Source organism: Coenobita brevimanus, chromosome 20 (genome assembly GCF_032717465.1).
Source record: "Coenobita brevimanus isolate Jiangsu-jjx chromosome 20, ASM3271746v2, whole genome shotgun sequence".
Classification (NCBI taxonomy): domain Eukaryota; kingdom Metazoa; phylum Arthropoda; class Malacostraca; order Decapoda; family Coenobitidae; genus Coenobita; species Coenobita brevimanus.
The window spans coordinates 2,112,501-2,132,500 of NC_136973.1; the positions used below are offsets into that span (position 1 = coordinate 2,112,501).

At 44.8% G+C, this 20,000-nt stretch overlaps 1 protein-coding gene across 1 annotated transcript in view; it reads right to left on the bottom strand.

Moving 5' to 3' along the window:
- The window catches only part of CDase (neutral ceramidase), a 37,958-nt gene that overhangs the window by 5,114 nt on the left and 12,844 nt on the right, over positions 1 to 20,000 (bottom strand). The window contains exons 3-5 of the mRNA XM_080266446.1: positions 1,074 to 1,250; positions 574 to 769; positions 1 to 123 (exon numbers count right to left, since the gene is read on the bottom strand). The exon at positions 1 to 123 is cut by the window's left edge and continues 8 nt beyond it. Coding sequence (XP_080122572.1) covers positions 1 to 123; positions 574 to 769; positions 1,074 to 1,250 — 496 coding nt within the window. The remainder of the gene's footprint in view (positions 124 to 573; positions 770 to 1,073; positions 1,251 to 20,000) is intronic.

The following is a 20,000-nucleotide window of genomic DNA, read 5'->3' on the forward strand; positions in this document are numbered from 1 at the left end:
GAAGAGCGCCAGGATTCATGGTTTTTTCGAAGAGCTGAGAGGCGTATCCCTTATTGTCCCCGGAAACGAGTTTGTTTGTGTTGTTCATGGAGGTTGGGTGGACAGCGAACCAATTGATCATCCCTGTTAGGTGAAAATATTTTTGTGTAGATACTGAAGTTGCTCTCTCTCTCTCTCTCTCTCTCTCTCTCTCTCTCTCTCTCTCTCTCTCTCACACACACACACACACACGCACACACCTTCACAATCACACGTAAACAATAGTGAAACTGTATATCTGAATTCTCACAACAAACACCAAAACAATGAGGGTTGCAACAGACAGACAAGGACTACAAGGACTTAACACAGATACCGAAGGACTTAAACTGATACTGAGGGACTTCTACAGGTACCGAGGGAGCTACAGAAGGGGCAATACAACTACCGAAGGACGTACCGAGTGGCGAAACACAGATACCCTACAGATACTAAGAGACATACAGATACCGAAGGAGTAATTCAGATACCGAGGAGCATTCACAGACACCTATGGACCTACTGAGGGATTAAACTAGCTACCGAGAGACCTACCGAGGGGTGTGCCATCCTCCTTCTCAAGCCTAAGGAGGGTCATGGTCTTATCGGTATCATACTCGTACTTCAGACGCTCTTCCTCGGGGTTGTTGAGGTAGCCAGTGGGGGAGCGATTGATAGACGCGTCAAGCAAGTCACCGGAACTCAGGTAAAGGCGACCAGATACGGTGTTCTCGTGGGCTCGTTTTATACTCTGTGGGGAAAATAGATAGACATAGATAGACAGATAAATAGATACATAAATGGATAAACAGACCAACAGTGAAGCGGGGGGAACGGTTAATGAAGGCGTCTAACAGGTCGCCAGAACTCAGGTAAAGGCGACCAGGAATGGAGCTCTCATGTCCACGCTTTACACTCAGCTGGGTATATGGGCAGTGAAACGGAGACGTGGGTATATCCGTTTCAGAAAAGAGCTAGTAATCTTATCTACAAACGAAACAGCCAATATTGCCATAGGAAACTTGAAACAGAAACTGCCTGAAATCGCCTCCCACCTGAAACACCCCCTCCGTCATGGCCTCCAGCGTTTCCGGGATGAAGCCCAGTGAGGTGATGTCAAAGAGGAGGTATTGGAGGTATCCGGCGGGGCCTGAATGTGTGTGTGTGCCGCTCAGCATCACGTTGTCGTAGTCGTAGATGTCACCGTATTCTGCTTGTAGACGCTCCACGACCTAAATGAGATGCGAAACAGTCTTCATAAATACTAAAAATAAACATAATTGTAATAAACATAATGGTTACTGTTAACCTTCACGTTGTTATAGTCGCAGATGTCACCGTATTCTAAATAAGCTGGACAAGACAATGCTGGTAGAGTCATCACTATCATCACCATCATCATCATCGTTATCGTCATGCGAAGTCCACCGTTCTCCTTATAGAGGATAGGGATGGGCGTGACGGACGTTCCAATAAAAACGCAGTCCCGCCGCTCAGACATATCGGTCCCACCACCTGAAGGCGTCCCTCTCCAGCATCATCCAATGTATGACTGTTGCTTGAGATTATTACTCTTCGGTTCACTAAATTCCATCAACACAAAATGCTTTCTACTATGACGTTTTACTGGCCACACTCGCGTTCTTGTTTAGTGTAACCATATAGCGTCAGGAAAGTTCGAGAAAGTGCTTTTTTTTACTTTTTGCGTGCCCGACCGTGACTACGTGACCACATGGCACGGAAATGAGTCACACACGGGCACATAACTGGAGCTGTCCCCAACGGCAATACGGTCTGCTTTAAAGTCTTTTCATGTCATTTTTTGCCTGATATCGACGTTGAAGCTACATATTAAAGGGGACAGTGTGAGGGGCGTGGTGACAACTGGCAACTGTGAGCATCAAGACTCTCGCCGTCAAACCGTATTCTTGAAAGCTTATTAGGCATTCTTGCATCTCCTCCTCATGACTTTGTTTCTTCATACAGCGTGTTCACAACCCCGTATATGTTATTCAGGCATTATACACGGATCTCAAATAGGTATAAACAGCACAGAAGAGACCAGAAAGGTGTAATAAGAACAATATATATCCTAGGAGGTAAGTAAGAGCCTGCCAAAGTCACTAAGAATGAGAGGCAGCGAGTTGCTCACAGACTGGACAGTGCCGCAAGCCTCTCCCACTCCGGCCAGGCTGTCAGTTGATTTCTAGCAAGGGGAGGGTGTAGTTCTCGTCCCCCGCTCCTTCATTTGCACGAGATTGGCATTGCACGTAATATATTTCAAGCATAATCCTGTACCATCGCGAAAACTCAGTGCGTCCAGCGTGTTTACCTTCCGTTGTTGTACGCATTCTTCTGTGGTACGTGTTGCAGGTAAGTTTAAAGGGAAAAGGGACAGGTTCCTGCTCCCTAGTACTGACTTCTCTAAATAAGGACACATTAATCGCTACTTCCTTACTGGTTTCATATTTCCCTTGTTTTCTAGAATGATATATTGTGTTTTGTGTGTATATTAATAGGTATGCCACCGTAAGAATTTCAAATATTTCTGTTTTTCTAATGTGGTCACTCACTGGCACCCTTCTCGTCCCATATCCACCAGAGATGCTTAACCTCTATTTTCCTCGTGTACTCTTGCTTTCATTTCGCCTTTATTTCTCTTCCTTCTAACCGTTTCTCAATTATATTATTTATCACAAGAAACCTTGATGCTTAAATATCCAGTTTGCGTCACTGTAACTTTATTATCAGTATCACAAACGGGTGTAGCATTTGCGTTTGTTAAAATAATCAAATATCACACCGTCCGCTGTAACTTGGCCTGCCATCTCTCCGTCTTGAATAGGTTACCACTCGAATATGATGCTAGTCACGAAGAAGTGCTAAGGGAAATAATGTACAGCCGTAGCATCATCGTGAAATTAGCTAAAACGGACAAATATCTGGGCCAAGGAGAAAGAATTAAACAACATGAGGTACAGACTAATCGTGGCTGGACTTGGCACGAGTTTGGGCTCATGCCTGAAATCAGTTCGTGTATGAGGATGTTCCATTATCAAAATTGACCTAAATTAACCCTTACAATCCGTGTCGCGGACAGGGGCGTAGCCAGGATTTTTAAAAGGGGGTGTCCAAATCTATAAGTGTGTCCCAGGAAAAAATCTTTAGGAAGGGGGATGGATACTACCTAAAAACCTTGGGATGGACACTAGGATGGCCAAGGATATTTCAATTCCCCTTGATGCAAAGCGACGCCTTTACGTGGTGGCACTGATCTAACCGGGTGGCTCCACTGCCCGGCTATAGACATTATTCATCCCCCACCCTATCCCACAAAAGGAAGATGGTGGAGTAGAAAAGGGTTATTCAAGCCTGCAGTCCACTGGGGTCAAGTTTCAGACGACCCTAGTGTCACAAAAACAAGAAGAAAAAGATACACTATTATATCCCTTGGTTTTATCCTGTATGTTATCTGTATATGAGAGAGAGAGAGAGAGAGAGAGAGAGAGTAGCCACCATAACGCCACTGGATATGTTCAACCTTTACCCCAAGTGTGGCAATATTCCACTGTATTATTACAAGTGTCATCATGTGTGCACTCTTTCCAATTTAACTTTTCTAGGTCAATTCTGATGAGCCTAGATTGCAACTACTACTACTACTACTACTACTACTACTTCAGCAACACCTACTACTGCTACTTCTTAATCTTCCATTTCCTTCTCTTCTTCTTCTTCTACTACTACTACTACTACTACTACTACTACTACTACTACTACTACTGCTACTACAATTACAACAACAGCAACAACTACTACTACTTCTTAATCTTCCACTTCCTTCTCTTCTTCTTCTACTACTACTTCTACTACTACTATATTAACGGCACAGATCAAAGCATACATTCGCACTGTTAAGGCGTGACAAGCAGACTAAGTAGCCGAGGGACAGGCACTACGACATCATCCAAAGTCTACAAAAACCCACAACTTTGCCACGAAATACCTGAAGGCAAATGAGTGTGTCTTCATTTGCCCTCCAGTAATTCTCTTCATCTTAACTCACTTTCCTTTTACCTTAAGGCCACACAAGTCCTAACTCACCTCCTTAAGACATCGGCTCCTAATTTTATTTACACATTCGATCAATTCCTTGCAGTATATAATTTAGATATGAATTCACAGGAAGAACTACACGGGCGAAGAATTTACACCTTTCTTCCGTTACCTTCCTGCAAAAAGTAACCTGCGTAATATTCGTTTTATGAGATCTAGTTAGGAAATTTGAACAGAGAAAAGGAATCAACGACCTCCTCGTCCTTCCTGCAATTAAAAACCTGAGTTACGAATGTGAAATGTGCGTAAGTGCGTTTGTCTCCCGGTCCAGGCGATTTTCTTAAGTTTTCAGGAAGATTTCTCGTACTGAAGGGATTAAGGGAGGATTAATCTAGGCTCCCAAGTTCGAAATCCAGTCCTGAGATGAATAAAATCGTTTGGATGGAAGCGAAAAATAAGTCGCCGGTTGGAAAGTGTTACTGTCCTGGTTGAAGTTATTTTTACCTGTTAAAACTTGGGCTCCTATGACTCACTCTCACCTGAATAAAATCGTCTGGCTGATAACAGAAACAGTACTGAAACAGGTCGTCAGTTTGAAAGGGGTTTTGTGTGTGTGTGTGTGTGTGTGTGTGTGTGTGTGTGTGTGTGTGTGTGTGTGTGTGTGTGTGTGTGTGTGTGTAATAACTTGATCATGATGCTTCCGGCAGATTACCCAGACAAAATCCCCCCCCCTCTCTCTCTCTCTCTCTCTCTCTCTCTCTCTCCTTCCATGAACGTGAGACTGTGTGGCATTGTGGGAAATTTAACTGTTACCGGCATCTCTTCAAGGATTGTTATTGTTTTATACGGTATTCTAAAAGACCTCATTATTATCATTTACTATTATGAAGACTTTACTATGAATATGGAGCAGCAACAATAATAATAAAAATAATACAATAATAATAATGATAAAATAATAACAAATAATAATAATAATTTCTTTTTAGTATTATTATTACTGATAACATTCACTACCTCTCTTCTCATACAAAAAAAGAATAAAACAAATTACGTGTTTTTTTTTCTGAAGGACAAGAAAGAAATTAAGAAAGAAGAGGAAATCACTGATGTTTTTTTTCCTGCTTTTTACGATATTCCATTCCTGAATTATTCGTAAAATATTAGAGTTCTCGACAAAGCCCATATTTCAGCCTAGCAAAAGTTCTACCCATTAATATTTCCCGTTTAAAATGTTGCTTTCAGAATTTGTTACATGAATGACGTTTTGGATTTAAGATTTTGTTGCGTTTAAATTCTCTTGATCTCCATGTTGAATCTTTTATTCGATTTTATTCTATTTTATTTTTTAATCCCTACGTCAAGTGGGGTTGGTGGAGGATTAGTGCCCCTCCCTGTAAAACAATTAACTCTGAGCCCTTGGCCACCCCGTCTGGGATACATGGCGTCTGGCAATGGATGGATGGATGGATTTTTTAATGGATGTTGTGACTTGTGATGAGCTTCGTGGCTATTATCTTTCCCTATTTCTTCTTTCTTTCGTCTCCCTTTTCGTTCTGTTTCTGTCTCCCCCCCCCCTCTCTCTCTCTCTCTCTTTCTCTCTCTCTCTCCAGTGTGGGAAGGGCAGGTGGAGGGGCGATGTAGGTGCTATACAGGTGAGACCCTTGTTAGGTCGACCATTGCCCACACCATTACACTAATATAATCGCACTCCCAAGGCCACACACACACCCCTGTCCAAATCCTTCGTGTAGCAGATCTGTACTCTCTCTCTCTCTCTCTCTCTCTCTCTCTCTCTCTCTCTCTCTCTCTCTCTCAACACCTTAAAATCACCAACCTATTTTCTAGCCTATTCTTGCTATAATCTGCTTTCATCTGAAGGTAAATTTGACTAGTAACCAAGGAGACTCATTCCCACCTCATAACTAAGACCCACAGTATTTCGTGCAATCACGGCTTAGTATTAGAGGTATAGGAGTGACCCCGTTCCGTCAAATGAAAACAGACTATAGCGGAGATGCAAAAATCATCATCTCTTTTCCTTGCGCCACGTTGCCATACTTGTAAATATAACCCACTCGCTCGGCCTTGAGAGAGAGAGAGAGAGAGAGAGAGAGAGAGAGAGAGGGAGAGAGAGAGAGAGAGAGAGAGAAAGAATAATCATCTTTCCTCCCAATTAACATGCAAGCAAAATGTTGGTCTATAATTAATTCAGACCGGGATTAATTTTTTTTATTTCAATGTTACCTCCAGACGATTGTATTGAACCTCGAGAATAGTAGTAGTAGTAGTAGTAGTAGTAGTAGTAGTAGTAGTAGTAGAAGTAGTAGTAGTAGTAGTAGGCTGATGTTCCCCTTCTGCAGTCCACCATCCATGTAATCGATTTTTTTTTTATATATAATTTTTCTTACTATCTACCGCCAATTTTATTTCTAGGAGGTAAAATCTGTAGCACTGACGGGGTTAGTAAAGCCAAATATCTAACTCTTCCAGTCTAAAAAGTAAGGTATAAGTTGGAGAATAAATCGCTAAGGAGGAGGTGTCAAGAAGGGTCCTATTCCAGCCACGAACCGGCCGTAAATCCCCCTGCCCCCCCAAATCGAAATGTCCTTGTCTCCTTTACAGTTATGGTCAAATGTTCGTCTACTATTCCACTACGTCTGCTTTACACTTTGGGCATGTCCGTCACCCTCCTCCCTCACGTATCACTGCAGAATCATTTATGGCCTGAGAAATATACCAAGCCTCCCTCAGCGTAGGAGCCAGCAGAGGAAAGTGAGAAGTGAAATACCAGGGCAGAGAAATACACCAAACCTCTCTCATTTTAGAAGTATTACCCAGGAGGGAATGTGAGACGCAAAAGAGGTAAAACATTAGGTGAACTTTTCTCTCTATGGGCAGAGAAACATATACCAGGCCCCCCACAGCTTAGGAATCTTTGCCAGCAGAGGAAAGTATGAAACAGAAGAGGAGAAATATTAGAGCAGAGAAATATACCATGCCTCTCTCAACGCAGGATTACCAGCCAGGAGAGGTAAGTGAAGAGAGGTGGAAGAGCAGAGCAGAGGAACATAACAAGCCTCTTTCAGCTTAGGAATATTAGCCAGCAGAGGAAAGTAAGAAGCACATGAGATGAAATATTAGGGAAGAGAAACATACGAGTACCAGGCCTGTCTCAGTTTAGAAATATTAACCGGCAGGGGAAAGTGAGAAGAGATGAAATATTAGGACAAAGAAACATAACAAGCCTCTCTCTCAGGACAGGAATATTAGCCACCAGAGGGAAGTGAGGATCAGAAGTGAAATATTAGGCTACGTTTCTCTTGAACTGTAGAGTACTGGGTGGTTGGAAGGATTTGTTTTAGCTAGAGCAAAAAGGCGGTCGTCCTTGTAGTGACACTGAGAGACTAGTAGAAGAGGAGGAGGAGAAGGGTGAGAGGTGGGGCGAGTGCGGAGTGGGTTGGGGAGAGTGGGATGGCGTGGGGAAGGTGTAGGGTGGTTTGGGGAATAGGAAATGAACTACGAAGGGATGGAGGGGGAGTGGGGAGGGTGTGGGGAAGATGTAGTGGATTCTGAAGGGTGTAGGGTAGGGTGGGATGTAGTGAGGAGGGTGTGGGGAAGGATGTAGTGGAGGAGAGTATGTGGGCTAGGGTGAGGTGAAGTGGGGAGGGTGTGGAATGGGAAGGAAAAAAGTGTTAGAGTGGGTAAGGTGGGTGTGGGATCGGGTAAGGTGGGTGTGGGTTGGGGTTGGGAGGGTATGGGAAGGGGTGGGAAGGGTGTGGGGTGGGGTAAGAAGGATGTCGGGTGGAGCAGGGAGGTTGGGGAAGACAATACCTTTACCCTATAATTATCTCCCTAATATACAGCCATAGTATCCTTGTCTCATACAGGAGACTAGTGACGCCTCCTCCTTAGCGATTTATATTGCTTTCACACCCTTGGTCCGGTACATTTTTCCTCTTTTTGGTAAGGAATTTATATCTTTTTCAACCATCCATCAGTAGAACGGCATCTGTACTGAATTCTTACGGCCTACATATAACTCTTTTCAAATCGGGAAGACAGGCGAGCAATGCAGGGGTATAGAATATGGACGGATCTTGAGTTTGGCGCCGTGAGTTTGTTTATTTTTCTTGAAGGGAACAATCTTGCGGCTTTCTAGCCTTAGGTTCCTTCTTGCATTAAAAACAAAATATATATGTAACTCCTCCGGTGGGACATATCACCCGAAAGCTGAATAAAATCGACTAATAATGCTAATAATAAAAAAGACCAACACCGCATTCGAACTGGGGGATATTTTTCAAACAGACATGTACCCCCTGAAACCGAAAATTCGTCAGAGATACGAAAGAAATGCAACTGATAACTCACTATTTTATTTAAGTCACTGGGTAGACTACTGTTCTCTAAAATAAATCGCTAAGGAAGAGGTGTTGGGGAGTTTCCTTGACTGAAAATACGAGCCTAAAACGACTGATATTAACACACTATTTAAGTCAGTGAGCTGCCTACCGTTCTCAAAAATAAATCGCTAAGGAAGAGGTGTTAATGAGTCCTTAATCACACGAGAACACGAATTTAAGACGTAATAAAAGCAACTGATTTAAACACACTATTATATTTAAGTCCGTGAGTGGTCTTCCGTTCTCCAAAATAAATCGCTAAGGAAGAGGTGTTAATGAGCCCTTAATCACACGAGAACACGAATTTAAGACGTAAGAAAAGCAACTGATTTAAACACACTATTATATTTAAGTCCGTGAGTGGCCTACCGTTCTCCAAAATAAATCGCTAAGGAGGAGGTGTTAATGAGCCCTTAATCACACGAGAACACGAATTTAAGACGTAAGAAAAGCAACCGCTACAAAGACACTAGTTAAATTAAGTCAGTGAGTGGATTACCGCTTGGGTTAATGTCCTCTCGTTAATCCGGCTTGAATGCAAACAAACCGGATTCTTCGTTTTTCCTCTTTGTTTTTCCTAGGCCTATTTTGGGACTGAGTCGTATTCCTGTCCACTTAGAAGGTTTATTTACCGAACTTGTTTATTTGTTGCTTGTACGACACCCAAACCCCTTCAGGCTGAGGACGATTTAACTCAGATTAGAACAGATCTCTAGAAATGAAGGGGTTAATGTAGCTAATCCCTCCAGTGTTAAAAGTCTCCCCTATGCTGAATGAAATCGTCTGGAAGCTGCTAGAATAGACACACACACACACACACACACACACACACACACACACACACACACACACACCTTCACAATAAGTCACACACAAATAATCGTCTGAAGGTATCAAGAATACACACACACACACACACACACACACACACACACACACACACACACACACACACACACACACACCTTCACAATCAGTCACACACAAATAATCGTCTGAAGGTAGCAAGAATACACACACACACACACACACACACACACACACACACACACACACACACACACACACACACACACACACACCTTCACAATCAGTCACACACAAATAATCGTCTGAAGGTAGCAAGAATACACACACACACACACACACACACACACACACACACACACACACACACACACACACACACACACACAGTCAAGGCCGGGAGAGTTCTAGAAGGGGTCAGACAGAAGGATGCTTCCCCTCTTAGCCGACAGCGTGGCTAGAACGTTCTGGAGGGTGAGGGGAGAAGGAGGAAAGGAGGAAGAGGAGGGAAGGAGGAAAGGAGGAAGAGGAGGGAAGGGGGGAAAGAGACTTATGAAGGGAGTGAAGGAGGGGGAGAGAGACAAGGCCAGTCTGGAGGAGGAGGGGAGAAGTGACGGGGAGGAGTGGGGAGGGGACGAGCTGGGTAGATGAAAGAATGAGGAGATGGAGGGAGTGAGGAAGGGAGGGAAGGAGCGGGAGGATGGAGAGCGGAGAAGAGGAGGAGGGGAGCAACGTCTGGGTGGAGGGGGGAAGCTGGGTAGGATGAAAGAATGAGGAACGGGGGCAGGGAGGGGAGGGAGAGAGGGAAGGGACAAGGGAAGGAGGGGAAGGAGTGTGAGGGAGAGAAGGCCAGGGTGCAGAGGAAAAAGAGTTAAAAGAGAAGGAGGTCGTTTATGTAGTGGGGGAGGGTGTGGTGGGGTCAGAAGAAAGGTTGTGGAGAAAGCATGAAGGGTGTGGTGTGGTGTGGTGTGGTGTGGTGTGGTGTGAGGGTGGGAATTTAGTGAAAGCATGAGGGAGTTTGGTTGGATGTGGGTGGGTGTGGTGGCGATGCTGTGGTGAAAAGCAGTGTGGTGTCATGGTGTGGTGGTAAGTGTGGTAGTGGTGTGGTGAAACGGTGTGTGATGGTGAACAGAAGACCAATCGAGGGAGGGGGGGGGTGTTGATGGTGGGGGGTGCAACAGTTAAATCATAAGGAAGTGTGGTGGGGGTGGGGGTATGTTGGTGAGAGTGGTTGGGCTTTGGTGTGGACAAGAGGAGGATGTGGTGGGTGGGTGTGGGTGTGGATGTATGTGGGAGTGTAGTGAAAGCAAACTAGGGGTGTAATAAGACCAAGAGAGGGGTGTAGGAGTGTGTGTGTGGGGGGGGGAAAGTGTGGAAGAACTAGGGTAGTGGGGGTGGGTGTAAGTGTGGAGGGGGGTAAGGAGAGGAGAGAGAAGGGTGTGGTGTGGTGTGGGTGTGTGCAGAGTGTGTTTGGGTGTAGTGAGAGTTTGAGAGAGGGGAGGGTTGTGAGTGTGTGCGTGTAGTGACTGAGAGAGAGAGAGAGAGAGAGAGAGAGAGAGAGAGAGAGAGAGAGAGAGAGAGAGAGAGAGAGAGAGAGAGAGAGAGAGAGAGAGAGAGAGTGGAGTGTTTTCGTGAGTGTAAATGTGGGAGTTGGAGTGGGTGTTGGGGTGTAGCACGAGAAAGAGAGGGGTGGGTGTGGGGTGTGTGTGTTTAGGGGGTTCACTAAGTGTAGGAGAAGGGGTGGGAGTGAGGGGGGGTGGGGTTGGGGGTGAGGGTGGTTAAGTAGGAGGTGAGATAATGCTAGGGAGTGAGTCGGCTTGGGTACGAGGAAGGGGTCGTGTGGTAAGATGAGAGAGAGAGAGAGAGAGATAGAGAGAGAGATAGAGAGAGAGAGAGAGAGAGAGAGAGAGAGAGAGGGAGGGAGAGAGGATGTGGAAGTTCTCAATCGGTGTGTGTGTGTGTGTGTGTGTGTGTGTGTGTGTGTGTGTGTGTGTGTGTGTGTGTGTGTGTGTGTGTGTGTGTGTGTGTGTGTGTGTGTGTGTGTGTGTGTGTGTGTGTGTGTGTGTGTGTGTGCACTGATTTTAACAGTTGGTGTGGATGTGGATGTAAAGAGGTAAATGAACTGGTTTGTGTGTGTGTGTGTGTGTGTGTGTGTGTGTGTGTGTGTGTGTGTGTGTGTGTGTGTGTGTGTGTGTGTGTGTGTGTGTGTGTGAAGGGGGGGTGCCTGTGTGTGGGTGAGTGGAAGCAAAGTGACAGGAATGAAGAACTATGTGTGTCTGGAATGGATTACTAAGTGGTAGATGTTAACCTTTGAAAATGGTTAAGTTATGCCTATGTTCTTGTTACTTCAGACGATTTGACTCAGCCTGGGTAGAATCTCTTTTACTGAGGGGATTAATGAAGGCTGTATCTAACCCCTCCTGCTCGAGAAACCCCTCCTAAGCTCAGTAAAACCGTCTAGGGGTTGGAAAAAGGAGAGAGGCATTATACTGAGGGAAGGATGAGTGAATGGATGAGGGAATGTGTGCGTGGTGTGGGATATGTGTGTATGCTGGGAGAGTGTATGTGTATTTTAGGGGTGTTGGTGTATGTGTAGTCAGAGGGCTGCAGGGTGAGAGGGAAAGGGTGTAGGAAGGGTGGGTAGGTGAATGAGTGTAATGTATATATGTGTATTGTTTAGACTATGTGTGTATAGGGGGGAGGGGGGATCACTACGAATGGATCCTTCTTCTTCTTCTTTCTTTTGACTCTTGCTTAATTATTATCCTGGAAAGAGCAGATTTTTCGTTGGCTTTCATCCTTTGGTTCTTCCTTCTTTGCACAAAAACGGTCCCCGTATGTGTGTTTGAGGTGATGTTTTTTTGTGTGCTGGAGGGATGAGGATGTTGAAGGGGGTGACTGGGTGATGTGGTGTGTGTGTGTGTGTGTGTGTGTGTGTGTGTGGAAGGGATATGTGTATTTAGGGGTAACTGTTTTTGTGTGTAGTGGCATGTGTATTTGGGGTAACAGTGTTTGTGTGTGTGTATCTGGGAATGATGGTGTGTGTGTGTGTGTGTGTGTGTGTGTGTGTGTGTGTGTGTGTGTGTGTGTGTGTGTGTGTGTGTGTGTGTGTGTGTGTGTGTGTGTAATAGGGGCAGGAAAGAGATGATAATGAGAGAGGAGGGGAGAGGGATGGGGGAGTGAGCACAAGGGTATATACACCGATATATGGAGGGTGTGGTGGGGTGAGGGGTGGGTGTAAGAGTATGTGTATTTGGGGTGTTGTGTCTGGGTTGTCTTGGGAGGTGAGGGGAGGAGGGTGAAGGCGAGTGAGAGAAGCAAAGAGGGGCAGGAGGAGACGGAAAGGTTGAGGTGGGGAAGACAGAAAAAGAAATAGAGGGAGGAAGGGAGAGACATAAATGAATGAAGATAAGAAGGATGGGAAGGTGTGGAAAGGAGGGAAGGATATTTGAGGGGGAAGGTGGAATAAAGAGAGGGAGAGGGGAAGGAAGGGAAGGAAAGAAAGACGGCGAGAATTTTCAAAAGCAGGAGGAGAGGAGGAGGAAGGGAGAAAACGGAAAGGAGGAAAAAAAAAAATATCTGGAGAGAAGGGGGTGACTGATCTGGGGTGGAGGGTGTAAGTGTAGTAAGGGGGTGAGGGTGTAGGAGGGGTGAAAAGGGGGATGTGGGGGTGAGGGAGTGGGGGGAGGCTGACGAGAAATCCACGGGCAGGCATCTGGGGTGACGTGCCCGGCTGAGGCGCGGTAATGGAGGACACGATGGGGAGAGATGGGAGGGGTGAAGAAGGGGAGATAAGAGGTAGGGGAGAGTGAAGCGAGAAAGAGAGGGGTAAGGTGAGGGAGGGGAGATATGACGAAGGAATGAGGGGAGATATAAGAGACGAATAACAGGAGATGGAGAACTGGAATGTGTTTAAGGGTGAAGAAGGGGAGATACGGGGTAGGGGAGAGTAAAGAAAGAAAGAGAGGGGTAACGTGGGGGAGAGGGAGGGGAGTTATGACGGAGGAATGAAGGAAGATATAAGGCAGGAATGACAGGAGACGGAGAACTGGAATGCGTTTAAGACCAAGGACATGCAGCTCAGGCACTCTTAATTCACGACAAAGAACTCACGCAAAGAACAGGAGTAGGATACAGAGCTTTTGGCAAACTAAGTAACTACACGAAGGACTAGCAATGACCACTATACCAAAAGAGAAGGTTATATAAGCAGTATGTCCTTGCTGTTCTAAATTAGGGATCGGAAACGTGGAGTCTAGCAAAATCCTTGGAATGTAAACACAGAGGAGCTCAAATGGGAATGGAAAGGGTTATGTCACGGGTCACTTGGAGAGATATATAACAAGCAAACTTCCTGTACAAGAGAACAGATAAAAGTAGAGGTTATAATCACTAAAAAAAAAAATGAATGTGGGTAGTTCAGGTCCTTCGTAGAACAGATAAAAGATGGACAACCAGGGTAAATGAGTGGCACCCAAGAGATGAAGTACGAGAAGAGGCAGACAGAGGACAATTTGGCGATATGAGATTCGGAAATTCGCTGGGAATGGATGGAACAAGCCAACAGCCAATACATCAGTGTAGACAAGGATTGGAGAAGCTGATGAAGGGAGGGGTGAAGAGAGGGTGGAGAAAAGAGGTGAAAGCAAGAGAAAGTGAGAGGAAGAGGGAGGGGTGAAGACAAACGTTATATATTATTATTATTCTCTCAGGCTCCTATGACTCACGGGTGAAGGCAGGGGAGGAGAGTTACATGGACAAGTTGCACCTCAAAAGCTCTTACGACCCATACCGAGAGAGAGGGGGTAGTGCCGGTGGGATCTAAGGCACAAGCACGGGATCCTAGGCTTACAAGAGGATGAAGACACTATACACACACACACACACACACAATTACATTCCTAATTAAGCACATAAAAAACAATGAGTGCTCTATTATCATAAGCAATAATAATAACTCAAGACATACTGATAAAATTACTGGTATTATTTTTAGTCATAATAATAATAATTCTACTTTGCTGATATAACTATGACGTGTCTGAAGCGAGAATGATGATGATGATGATGATGTTCGAAGATGATGATGAAGTAAAGATGCAGGTGATGCTGGTGTGTGAAGGTGGAGATGATGGTGTTGATGACTGAGGTGTTCTTGAGCAGGTGCATCATTACCTGCAGCGGCCAGGCAAGTAAAATGCTTCCATGTATCGTCACCTTCTTTACTCCCTCTCCCTCTCACCATCTACTCTCTCTCTCTCTCTCTCTCTCTCTCTCTCTCTCTCTCTCTCTGATATTCACAAGGAGAAAGGAAACAGGAAATACCCCGAGTGTTTCCATGCATGCACATCTTCACCTTTGGTTCAAGGGAAGAATGTGTGCAGAGGTGAATGCACGGAAGCGCTAAGATTTCGTTTTTCATTTTGCCCTTCGAATATCAACACGAATAAATATAAATACGTAAATGTTCTGTATAAATAAATAAATAAAAACGTATAATGTATTGGTAAAAACGGTGTATGTTTTTTCTTTCCCTCTCCCATCACGCTCCTTGGCAAATTTCCCTCTGCCTCCTCCACCCTCTCTCTCTCTTCCTCTTTCTCCCTCTCTCTCCTCCGGTTATTCACCTTTATATCCAGAAATCAAGCACTCCTACCTGGCCACCTCAGAGCAGTACACCCACACACTACCAGGAAGTATACTGTCAGCTACACCCACCAGTAAAATGATAAAACTGGCCTGACTCAAAATTATATATTAGATGGAAAGTGTGGACGGATTTGGTGGGATATGTGCTTGAGAGAGAGAGAGAGAGAGAATGTGTGTGTGTGTGTGTGTGTGTGTGTGTGTGTGTGTGTGTGTGTGTGTGTGTGTGTGTGTGTCCAATAACCCTTCCAGAACCTGATTTTTCTCTCTCTCTCTCTCTCTCTCTCTCTCTCTCTCTACACACACACACACACACACACACACACACACACACACTTCCTTACTGGAGGGGTTGGCGCACTCATAGTTCCAATTTTGGGCGGTATTTACAGTAAAGGGGGAGCCTGGTGGTCAAGTGGTTGCGGTGCCCCAGTCGGAGGTTTGAATCCCTAAGAGGAGACTGAATTATTTTTTTTATTTATCACGTAATGCCACCACGGGAAGTAAATGTAATGGACCACCCTGGCACTTCTTCGTGACTAGCATTATATACACCAAGGGAAGCAGGCTGATCATTTACCCTTATTTTTAACTACCCTTAGCCTAGCCTCGGCACCCTACTTCTCCAACGGGGTAACAAGGGACTGGATATAACAGCTTAATTTCTAGTTGGCTTTGGATGTATCGTAACGTCTCTTCTTAAGCGATTTATTCTATTCGCTATACTTCGATTATCCTCTTGTATGTTATTGGTGGTGGTGGTGGTGGTGTGTGATGGTGTGGTGTGTGATGGTGTGGTGGTGGTGGTGGTGGTGGAGGTGTGGGATGGTGTGGTGGTGGTGGAACGTGGTTGAGTATGATTGTAGAATGTGGCTGGATGGTTGAAAATTGTAGCAGCTGTTGTGTGGAGTGCAGTGGTGATAGTGTGGTGTGGTGTGGTGGAGTGTGGAGGTGGTGTTTTGTGGTGCAAGTGTAGTATGATGTGGTGGTGATGGTGGTGTTGTGTGGTGGAAGTGTAGTGTGGTGTGGTGGAGTGTGGAGGTAGTGGTGTTGTGTGGTGGAAGTGTAGTATGGTGTGGTGGTGGTGGTGGCGGCGGCGGTGGAGTGTGATGGTGGTGGCACGATTAAGGTAGTCTAGTCAAGCCACTCTCCCTCTCTCCCTTCCTCCACCCTTCCTTGTCTCCTCCCTTCTTTCATTCTCTCACACACACATCCCCCCCCCTTCTCTCTCTCTCTCTCTCTCTCTCTCTCTCTCTACACATTACACCTTACCACTCTCTTCAGTGTCATTTTTATCATTTCACCAAAAAAAAATTTAGAATACTCAGGTGTAAGGTGAAGAATAAATCGCTAGGGAAATTATGTTGCGAATTCAGCAAAGGCACGTACACCACAATGGCCTATCAATGTTTCTAGTAATCTAACGAATCGACATTAATCTCGAAATGGCCTTGAAATTTAAGACACTTTTTCAAATATAATAATGTTTTCGGTTCAAGGCTGTCTAGAATTTATATGAGTAAATTCTACGCTCCTCTTCTAGTAATATAACGAATCAATGTAAATCTAGAAATAGCTAATCAAAGAAATTCATCTGTTTCTAAATATAACACATTTGAGTTCAAAGTTAGGCGCTAATTTTGACGTGTAAATGTTCAATGAAGAGAAGTTCGGTACCTCCTGCTCTGGGATTGTAAAAAAATAAATGTATAACTCCAGAAATAACCACGAAAATTATCAAAAATTATTTCCTGACGATAATAACGCACATGAGTTCAGGGTTACGTGTCTGGAGGTTATGTTTGAGAGGAAATTAATGTGCAAGCATGGGAAGAGATTCGTACCTCTTGTTTACTTTTGTCCCGCTGCCAAACGTACAACAATCATGGCTGCCGATAAGAGCTTTCATTTTAACCAAACTTTTATGATATATTTCGTAACCTGAAGCCTTTTGATGGGGAAGAATTTTATGGGCGTTATTTGTAATCCGTTAGGTGTGAGATGGGAAGAGGAGGAGGATGTGGATGATGACGATGGTGTGTGTGGGTGGGAGTGATGACGAGGCAAGCTAGGGACGAATTTATAAAGCATCCTAACAAAGTCTACTATTCATAAAACATCCTCCCAATCTTGCAGGATACACACACGCCCGTAATAGTTAAGAGTTATCGCAGATCGTCCTGTTTATTCGTATTCTGTCACCCTGATTTTTATTCGAATTACACCCACGGTCGCGCAGCAAGAGTGTGGTTTTTTTTTTACTGGTGTGTGTGTGTGTGTGTGTGTGTGTGTGTGTGTGTGTGTGTGTGTGTGTGTGTGTGGACAAAATAACTCAATTAGTTTTTAGCCGATTGTAACCAAACTTGGTACAAGAGTGGAAGGGCAACGAAGGAGTACACGTTTTAGAAAAGAATACCAGTAATAGGTTAAAGGTCAAGGTCAGAGGGACAGGTCAAAATCTGGTCTAGCAAGCTCTACTTAAACAATTTTTAACTACGATACACCAAAATTTTGTTGAAGGGTTGAGGGTAAGGCAAGAAAGATGGAGTTCGATTTTTAAAACAACCGGTCGAAGGCCAATCCTAAATTCGACTCTGGTGTGTGTTAAAAAAAAAAAAAAAATGCTAATAGTTTTGATGTGATGAACCAAACTTGGTGGACGTGTTGAAGGTCAGACAAGGGCTTGATGTATAGTTTTACAGAATAACAGGTCAAAGGTAATATGCCAAAGAAGACAGCAAATTCTGAGAGAGGATTCATGATACGACAAGGGTAAAGGTTAGATTTAGAACAATGAGTCCAATTCAAAGGTAACAGAGCAAGACCAAAAACCAGGACCACAGGCAGGGTCAAGTAAAGCAGTTCGGATCCGAAAATAGTGGATGGGTAAAGGGTCAGGCAAGAAAGAAGTGTATAAATATGGCGCCTGGCTTCCTTTGGGGGTTGAGTGACGAGAGTTCGTTCCCATCCCAGGCCATGGACCACTGCCTCCTAGGGTTGCCAATTTAGCGACATTTTTCACTAGATCTGGACATGTGTAGCGACAGTTAGCGAGTTTTTTCTTTCTTTCTTTTTTTCTGCCTCCTACACTCTTACAGTATCATGACATCTTTTCTTCTGTCTTTTCTTTATTTCTGCCTTGTTTTGTTTATTGTGTGGATGTGTTTGTGTTTATGTGTGAGCATGTGAGAGTATGTGATTCTCCCTCTCTCTCTCTCTCTCTCTCTCTCCCTCTCTCTCTCTCTCTCTCTCTCTCTCTCTCTCTCTCTCTCTCTCTCTCTCTCTCTCTCTCTCTCTCCCTCAGAACATGGAATTACGGATCATAACTTTGTGGACATCGGCCCCACAGGCGTGACCTTCAAATGTCCTAGTTTGGTTTTTGTCTCAAGGCGGGGACATGAGTTTTTGATCACGTAGCCTCCCTTCGTATAATCAAGGACAAAAGTTCGCTTACAATCCTTCGCCTGTTAGCTTCCTACGGTACACTCCGGGAGAAAAATTCGAGTATGGTTACACTCAAAGACAAAAGTTGGACTACTATCATGCTGCGTCTGTTTCATATTCAGGGCATGTCCGTCACTTCCTTCCTTGATGCATCTTACAGTCATCTACGGTAAGGTGTGGCGTGGTGTGGTGGTGTGATGTGGTGTGGTGTGGTGTGGCGTGGTGATATTTGATGTGGTGTGGTATGGTATGGTATTGTGTGGCATGGCGGTGCTGTATGGTGTCTTATGGTATGATATGGTATGGTAAGGTCTCAAAGTGTGGGTTGTTGCACTGCTGTTGCATGTTGATCACCTCACGGCACCACGCAATCTTGGAACATCTGGTGCTGTCAAGGTCACTCACCCCCTCTACTTACACTGCAGTTTTCTAGACGTATTTACTTGTTTATAGAGACCCTGAAAGTCTTAGATTCGCTGTATTTTTCTCTTATTCTAACTAACTTCAGACGACGTTTTCAATTTGGGGGAGACTTGTTCTAACTGGAGGAGTTTGCTGTAGCCTCCACTAACGCCTTCTCTACCCAATCTCCTTCGTGAGCTATGGAAATCATTTGGGGGTTTGGGGATGTCTTCGTGCTTGCCAACGGTTGACGGGTCTGCTCGGCCAGATAGACCAAGGTTACTCAACAACAACAAGTATGGTACAGTGAGTTTCTTCTGAGCACAGTGTGAGTTTTGGGGTATGGCAAAAGAGTACATCGCAGGACAATTTTAAAACGATGGGTGCGGTAGAAAGCGTACCAGACAAAAGACAGTGGACCACATGCTTGATAATGGACCACATATGCTGAGAATGGACCGCAAGACAGAGAGATGTGACAGAGAGATGTACCAGAGCAAGAATAAGCGTTGATCACCCTGACAAGAAACCTAACAGCTGTGTTTGCACCTGTCGTCTTCTGTGTTCAAAACTGTCACGTCCAGTTTTGTGGGTGTTGTGAGGATCGTCATGAAGTGCTGGGTGCTGCGGTGTGGAGCTTGTGATGTTTGACTGTGTGTGGTGGAGTGTGGTGCTGCTGCTTTTGTGTGGTGGTGGAGTGTCTGAGTGTGGTTGTGGGGTAGAGTGGAGTGTGGTGCTATGTAGTGGTTGGGTGTGGTTGTGAAGTGTGACGTTAGAGTATGATCTGGCTGTGTTGTTGAGTGTGAATGATTATGGTGATGGAGTGTGAGTGAATGTGGTAGTTCAGTGTACCGGTAACTGTTGTTGTGGAGTGTGGTGGAGTAACTTGCGTGTGGTGGTTTGAATATGACTGAGTGTAGTGGGTGAGTGAGGTACATTTGAGTGTGATATAGCCTATGGTAACCTACTATTCAAACGGCATCCGACTCTCACAAAAGCCTTCAGCCTCTTTGAAACACACACACACACACACACACACACACACACACACACACACACACACACACACACACACACACACAGTACTGAAGGGAAGGCCATCACTAACAAGGCTCCCAGGCTGATATTGATTCAACACTGATCTGAAACACTGCAATTCAAAAGTCAGCATAAAAAACGCTGAGGTGGAAATGTTGATAGTGAGAAGAGAAACAGTTCTTG